Here is a 7,687-nt window from a genome sequence, read left to right as displayed (position 1 = left end):
GTAATTATTAACAATGATGGTAAAAATGGTATCATGAGACTAATAAGATGTTCAAACATCAATAACATGGAATATCATGGCTCCATGCAATATCACATGGCTACGCGTGAGCAGCAATAAAAGTAATAATAGGACATTTCATATTAGGAAAGTATATGCAAAGGTAAAGGAGTTGACCATAACTCTATCCCGTTTTGCTGCTGTAAAGGCCGCAAAGAGTAGATTGCATTGAGAGCAGCAGGATAGTCATAGTTAAGGAGAAAAAGTGAAGTCAAGTCTAGATCAGTGTTACAAAGCCTGTGCAGCTTAAAATCGCCTATAAAGGTGTCCACATTTTGTGGTTAACACTTTCTCCTTACTTGACCTTTTTAGGTGACCTATGATTGGGAAAACGGCATAGACCAGAATCTAGAGTCAGCTTCTCGGTGTCACTTGCAGATGTCAACTTGATAAGGATATAGGTCAAATGCGCTGATTTCACGTCCCCGTCAAAGAGGTTTGGCTGCCTGCCGGGGTATGTCCTTGTGAAATCACCAGAGGCTCATTACTTTAATTAAGTGTAGATAACTACTGTTTTATATGATCAATAATGTTGTTAACAGTTTAATCTCGCCATTTTACAGACACCTGAGGCCGCTGGTGAAGGATAGGAAATCCAGATGGATGTTGGATCTATGAACTGAGTAGTTGGTAAGCTTGCTGGACAACTATCCAAACTGGTGAAAAACTAACAACAAATTAATCTAGAATGCTGCCTATGTTTTAATTATTTAAAAAAAAAAGACTCCGTGAAAGAGCACGCCAGCCTTGTGGATTAGCCAATAATAATGACAAAAGGAGATTATCACGGCTCTCCTGCACTAGGTTGTAGCCTATGTCTGAGTCAGTGGCTGCTGGGATTTGTCCGGGGAGGTTTCAGCCTAATGGTCGTGAAAGTTGAGAGCAAGAGACCTAATGCCGCCCATAAATTTCGACGCCAATTTGATAGGACAGCGGTTTTTAGAAAGTAGCGGCTGACGCAACGCAGTCCCGAGTGGATGTTTCTATTTCGCCGTTGTAGCCGATAGGTCGAGACAATGAGTAACGGTAGGTCATGACAGTTTCTAAAGACGCTCATATCATAATTTATTTGTCGAAACCTGGCAGTGATAGGATACAATACAATACACGCGAAGATGAAAAATTAAAGGGTTACTGGAAGTGTCCGGTGAGTAACTTTTTAGAAACTCATGTCACCTGAACCAGATGACTTTATTTAACAATTAGGCTAGCCTACTTAATTAACAGAGAAGCGGATATTCGCTGGCCACTCGTTAGATTATGTAGAAAATACATTAGAGAAAAAAAAGTTTCATTGAGTGCCTTAGAATACGATTTCAGCTTGCTGAATATGAGAATAGGTAGCCTACTGCTGGCAACTTGCTTGCTGAAAATGTTTCAGTTCTCACAGTCTGTTCTAGCACTGCTGTATAAGAAAATGTAGCTTTCCTGTCAATCCCAAAATCTCTGCATGTTTTTTTTTTCTTTTATGTTTGTCAATATAAATACTAGAATAATGCTATAGTGCATAGCTTTATTGAGGTATACATTACTGGTGTTGTTTGCCCCTCTACAGCCAAACACAATGACTGAGGGACTGGAGGGGCACCAGAAGGAATCTCCGAGATCTGTGCCATCAAACGGCCAGTCTACCTTGGTGCGATGGAGCAGCCCTGATGCCCGCCAAAGCCACCTGACCTGGAGTTGGGCGTCCTCCCTGCGGTCTGTGGACTCGCTGGACGTGCTGGACACGGAGAGGGACTCTGACTCAGAGGAAAGGGATGGGCAGGAAGGGGCAGCATCAGGGCAGCCCAGCGCTCCCTGTGATAGCGAGGAGCCCGAGGGGCAGCGGGAGGAGATGCAGCTGCAGAGTGGACCGGAGGCGCCTGACGGAGGCTGGGGGTGGGTGGTGTTGGCCTCCACCATCATGGTGCTGGCACTCACCCTGGCTTTCCCTTCCTGCATTGGCATCTTCTACACAGACCTGCAGACTGAGTTCAACACCACCAACACCGAGACCTCCTGGGTCCCTGCCATCATGACCGCTGTGCTGCATGGAGGAGGTAGAGTTTCCTACCTCAAGCCCGGGCTACACCTGGTCCGCAACTGAGGTGCTCCATTGTAAAAATAGTTTTAGAAGACTGGTCTAATTTTTTTTTAACGTATGTGCCACTGTCTTATCTGATGTAGCCAATTCCATAGATTATAGTGGAAGCTTATTGCTGCAGCAGAAGCTCCGCAAACGGAACGCTTCAGTTACGAGGCCAGTGTAGCCTCCACACCTCAGTTCTCACCAGTCACCATGCTCTGTGTCTTTCATTTTACCAGGAAAAGAGATAATTCATGTCTCTCTTGCTGCTGGGCTCTCAATGACGGGCTGCAGGGAATTAGAGATAAGATAAAGACGCTCTTGTATGTCAGTGTTTAAGGACTCTGTATCAGTCCATTTACTGTTGTTTGAAAGGACACTCCAAACCAAATTCATGCTGCTCATTGGTGTGTTCTGCCTGTAATGATGAGCTCAGCAGAGGATGTTCCCTTGCTGAGTCACCATACACATGCTTAGTCGGGAGTCGTTAGCAACTCTGAAAGATTCAGGGGACATCTCTTTGGACTGGGCCCTCAAACTGGGCCAGTATAGATTTTAGAGATTTAGTCAATATAGGGTAAATACAAGCTGTGGTTTATGAATTAAATGTTTTATTTTTTCCTCTGTTTCTGTCTATTTGGTTTGTCTCTGAACTCTGAAACCTGTGGCTCTACAGAGTTCTACACAGACGGAACTTCCACATGACAGTCATGTGCAGAGCCTAATCGCCCCAAAGACCGAAATGAAATAACTGGATTATTATTGTTGCATCAAAGACTTGTAAAAACTCTCCTAGAATATGTGTAATTTAAAAGCATTAACTTGACTCATTTCGACATTCATTTTGTCTGGCCGTGAGCAGTGGATATTTGTCACAGGAATTTCAATTAATTCCGTCGTTATTGCCTGTCTAGTGCTCAGTACAGCACTGTGCACTGCCTGAACAGAGTGAATAACTGGATTATTACTGTTACATCAAAGACTTGTAAAATCGCTTCTAAAATTAGTGTAATTTAAAAGCATTAGCTTGATCATTTCAACTTTCTTTTTGTCCTGGCTGCGAGCTGTGGAAATTTTGTCACAGGAATTTCAATTAATCCCATCATTATTGTGTGTCCAGTGTTCACCGTAACATTATGGCCTGCCTGGCTGGCACTTCTGGCGGGAAATTTTCACTTTGTGTTTGAGAATACAGCTTTGTATTTTAATCATGATCATTGTGCCTTTCCCCATGTGTTGGAAGAAAATGGTATTACGATTTGCATGCCTTTGAAATCTGTTCATCAGTGATTCAAAACAATGTCCCCGAGTGCTTTGTCTGATTGTCGTGGGTCTGTGTTGGCCCATTTGTATCTGTTTGTCTGTATTTGCATGTTGATGACTGCATCCGTCCTCTGCTGCTTTTGTAGGCCCGCTGTGCAGTGTCCTGGTCGAGTTGTATGGGTGTCGCCCGGTGGTCATGCTCGGGGGGATCCTTAGCGGCCTGGGCATGGCGACCAGTTCCTTCGCTCAGTCCATCACAGAACTGTACCTAACAGCCGGCATCCTCACAGGTGGGCTTACATACAATTATATTATACATTACATTATATTATAATATTATATTACACAATTATACACAGTTAAACACAGTTATATTCTTTCAAGGGGGTCACCAAAGGTTTCCTCTAAAGGTAAAATGGGAAAAAAGTGCTTAAGGATGATGCGCTTTTCTTTTGTAGGTTTGGGATTCTGTTTTTCCTTTCAGCCGGCCATAACGATGATAGGGCACTACTTTGTGCGGCGGCGCGCGTTCGCCAATGCTCTGTCGTCCACGGGCACGGCCCTGGGCCTCTGTGTCTTGCCACTCCTGGCCAACTTCCTGCGGGGCTACTACGGCTGGCGCGGCAGCTTCCTGATCTTCGGCGGGATCCTGCTGAACTGCTGCGTGTGCGGGGCAGTGCTCCGACCCCTGCGGCCCAGCTCCCAGCGCAGCGGCCGGGGGCAGGAGGACCGCGCCAACGGCTGTCCGCGGCAGGGGAAGCCGGAGGGACTGAAGGTGCGCCTGCGGGCCACACTGTCCGGCCTCATGGCTTTCCTGCACAGACACATGGGCTTCGACCTCCTGCGGAGCCATCCTCGCTACCGGGCGTTCACTCTGAGCGTGGCCTGGATGATGCTGGGCTTCACCGTGCCGCTGGTCTACCTGGTGCCCTACGCCACTTCACACGGCATCACCCAGGACCGTGCCGCCCTGCTCATGTCCATCCTGGGTCTGGTCAACCTCTTCGTGCGGCCAGTGGTGGCGCTGGTCTTTGGGCTGCCACGTTTCCGCGGGAGCCCCTACTTTGTGTACATGTTCGGGATGGCCATCTTGGTGAACGGCCTGAGTAACATTGTGTGCGCCATGGTGCCCACCTTCCCCGTGCTGCTGACGTTCGTGGTGCTGTTCGGCCTCTCCATGAGCTTCATCGGCTCGCTGCTGGTGACCGTGCTGATGGACACCGTGGACATCCGGCGCTTCCACTCGGCCCTGGGCCTCATCTGCTGTATGGAGAGCATCACTGTGCTGATGGGCCCACCACTCGCAGGTCTAGAAACAATGCTATTACTACTACTACTACTACTACTACTACTACATAATACATTATTATTATTATTATTATTATTATTATTATTATTATTATCATTGTTATTATTATTATTATTATCATTTTCATTATCATTATTATCATGGGATTAATTGAGAAAACTCATTTGTCATGTCCCCAGGGAAAGGGGCAGAAAGGGAATAATAAAACATTTTCTATCCTACTACATTAGAATGTACTAAATAAGTATAGCTCACTGTAGCAATACTACATTAGAATGTACTAAATAAGTATAGCTCACAGTAGCAATACTACATTAGAATGTACTAAATAAGTATAGCTCACAGTAGCAATACTACATTCAAGAGTTAGGAAGATTTAATAGACCATTTTGTGAAATTTTACAACTTGAATGGCTTACAGATGGAACCTCTAGATTTAAAGAAATGCCTTTAAAAGAGTCCTGAATGAGCCTTTGCATACTGCATCACATTTTAATCAGATCATTGACTCGCCAGTGGATTGAACCATCTGAGTGTGTGTGTGTGTGTGTGTGTGTGTGTGTGTGTGTGTGCTCTTTATTCTTTGCTCTGTGAGGTAGACATTTTACACCTCTGGGGGAAATTCAGCAAAGTTGTTTGGAAATGGTGGATCTGTCCATAAGAGCGAGAGCCTTCAGGGAGAACCCCCCGAGAGCCTTCAAAGCTCTGTTTGTGTTATGTGAATGTGTGAGGGAGTCACAAGGAAATGGAATGTGCTGGCCATGGAGGACCCTCGTCATCAGTTCGGGGGGGGGTGCACATGTGTGGGAGTCGGTGGGTACTGGTAAAGCAGTCTAGGTATTGGCAGAGGGGGGCTGGGTGGAGTGCACTCACAGGAAGCGGTTGGATCCTGTTCCTCAGACACAGCTCTGGTGGCCACCAGCTGACTCCCACGCGGCGAGGTCGCGGACTGGAGCCACTTCAGCTATCGCTTGGGAGACCCTCTCTGGTTACCAGCTCCATGGAAACACAAATGTCAAGCCAGGCAGGAGCCCTTTGCGTTGTCACAGGCAACCCTGCCGTCTGACCCGTGCCGGCCCGAGCAACTCCTAAATGCTAAAATGTTTAGACAACAGCTGCATTGAGATTGTTATAACAACTTAATGGCTTAGTTTAGTATAACTTTGTTTTGGATCCTCTGAGCAGTCAATGTCAGTGTGTTGTCCCAGCATTATACAGGATCCGCTCATACTGGCTGTAGCTCATAGAAATACAGTACATTTGAGTCTGACCTTTCGCTTTTCCTGCAGGTCTGCTGATGGACAGGACTGGCCATTACACGTACGTCTTCTACGCCTGCAGTGTGAACGTGGCCTCAGCTGGCCTGTTCCTCATGGGCTCCTTCTACTACCTGGACCGGCAGCGGAACCGGGAAGCCCGGAGCTGCACCCCGCCCGCCCAGGAACACCCGCTGAGACCTGTCATCTCCCTCTCCACCTCCGATGTGGCCTACAGCCAAGTGCCCTTACAGACAGAACAGGATGAGAAGCCCGCTGATGTGAACGTCTCAGATGTTTAAACAGTGTGAATGGCCGTATACTGCATCTATTTAACAGAATGTCTCCTGTTGCATTATGTTTTATTTTTTGCTTTTTTATTTGTGATGCGATCTAGGAAAACACACCACATGGTGCAGTTTTACCAACTTATGATTCTGATACCATCCTAGCAACATCCAAGATTTTAGGAGGATGGTATCCTGGATTTTGTTAGGAGACAGTGTCCAGAATGTTGCTAGGATGGTATCAGAATCTTAACTTGGTGAAATTTCACCAGAGAGGGTAAAAAGGGAGCAAAAATCAAGGATTTTTGAGTGCACCATGTGGTGGGTTTTCCTAGATCGCATCACATTTTATGACTCCAGAGCAGAAACACACATAGAACAACTGACTGAAAATGACCTGTTCATGTTCCACTTTGTTTTCCCTGTCCAGTCTGTCATCGTTGCTTCCTCTATGTCTCCACGGTTTTTCATGGTGTTTTGTCTTGAGAGATGCAGAAGGGGGCTCACTTAGTCTTAGTTTCACAGACTGTTGAAATGTTAAATGCTGTACAATGTGAAAATGCATTTTCAACTAGATTACTAGACTACTATAACTTTATTACACTGTAATAGAATTGATCAAGAAATGGCTTCTTGGTGTGTTTTTACATTTGTGGTAAATAACAAATGTGGAATGCACTCAGGCCTGTGATTTATTGAGCTTTTGTTATTGAAAACCCTAAATTATAAATATCATTTTTATTAGATTTCAACTGCCATTGTTACAGCTAAAAAATATTTTAATGAATCAAAGTATACATAATCATATAAATCAAAATCACTGGCCAGTTTCAGTTTGTATGAATAGAGTGCACCATGAGCATGATGCTCTAACATGTTTACAATGATGTTTCTGGGCACAAAGATTTTATATTTTGAGAAAATTTAAACAAGTTCTCCTTTTGAAGGACTTGAACTGGAATGTTGCTGAGGGACACCAAATATTTTCTATTGTCTACCTGAGTGTTATTGCCTTATTTTTTTTTAGATTTTATCAGATAAACGTACAGATGAAATGTATGTGATTTATGGTTTCTATGGGATTTGGAATAGCAAGTATTTGATAGACTTATTTTAAAAATAAAAAATATCAACATGACCTGGTGTAGTGATCAATGACCTTTCTTCCCAAAATGCTCGGTTGCAATGCAGACAGAAAATGGGAATGCTGAAACCTATAGCTTTCATTTTTGGCAGGTGACCCTATTTTGATGTCTCAAAACGTTGGGGACCCCAATTATTCAAATGTTGCGACTTGCGAGAGAGTGAAACTCATCTCTGTTGCAACATCCAGACGAGAGCAATTGATTTTCCCAAAGTGTCCTTGCGCGCCTGGTGATTTTGCTATTTCGTTTTGAACATTGATCAAGCATAATTCCGTCAAACATCTCATGTCTAAGCTTAA

General features: G+C 44.7%; 1 protein-coding gene across 3 annotated transcripts; it reads left to right on the top strand.

Annotated features, from left to right (window-relative positions):
• Positions 1-623: 623 nt before the first annotated feature.
• slc16a5b (solute carrier family 16 member 5b) lies at positions 624-7,381 on the top strand. 3 transcript variants are annotated; one of them, XM_048245716.1, is made up of 5 exons: positions 624-690; positions 1,616-2,102; positions 3,538-3,681; positions 3,850-4,698; positions 5,990-7,381. In XM_048245716.1, exons 2-5 carry the CDS (start codon positions 1,625-1,627, stop codon positions 6,256-6,258), a joined length of 1,740 nt encoding a protein of 579 aa, XP_048101673.1. In that variant the 5' UTR covers positions 624-690; positions 1,616-1,624; the 3' UTR covers positions 6,259-7,381. The 3 variants fall into 3 exon arrangements, with proteins under 3 accessions (XP_048101673.1, XP_048101671.1, XP_048101672.1); XM_048245714.1 differs by lacking the exon at positions 624-690 and adding an exon at positions 980-1,207; XM_048245715.1 differs by lacking the exon at positions 624-690 and adding an exon at positions 985-1,086.
• The last annotated feature ends 306 nt before the right edge of the window (positions 7,382-7,687 follow it).

The sequence above is a fragment of the Alosa alosa genome, chromosome 6 (assembly GCF_017589495.1).
Source record: "Alosa alosa isolate M-15738 ecotype Scorff River chromosome 6, AALO_Geno_1.1, whole genome shotgun sequence".
NCBI lineage: Eukaryota > Metazoa > Chordata > Actinopteri > Clupeiformes > Clupeidae > Alosa > Alosa alosa.
The sequence above is the reverse complement of the archived record's forward strand: the minus strand, read 5'-3'. Positions and strand labels throughout refer to the sequence as shown.

Excerpts from the sequence above, each read along its gene's own strand:
- slc16a5b (XM_048245714.1), top strand. The coding sequence starts at position 1,094 with ATGACAGTTTCTAAAGACGCTCATATCATAATTTATTTGTCGAAACCT. Across the intron at positions 2,103-3,537 it reads CGCTGTGCTGCATGGAGGAG|GCCCGCTGTGCAGTGTCCTG; the intron begins GTAGAGTTTCCT and ends CTGCTTTTGTAG. Across the intron at positions 4,699-5,989 it reads GATGGGCCCACCACTCGCAG|GTCTGCTGATGGACAGGACT; the intron begins GTCTAGAAACAA and ends CTTTTCCTGCAG.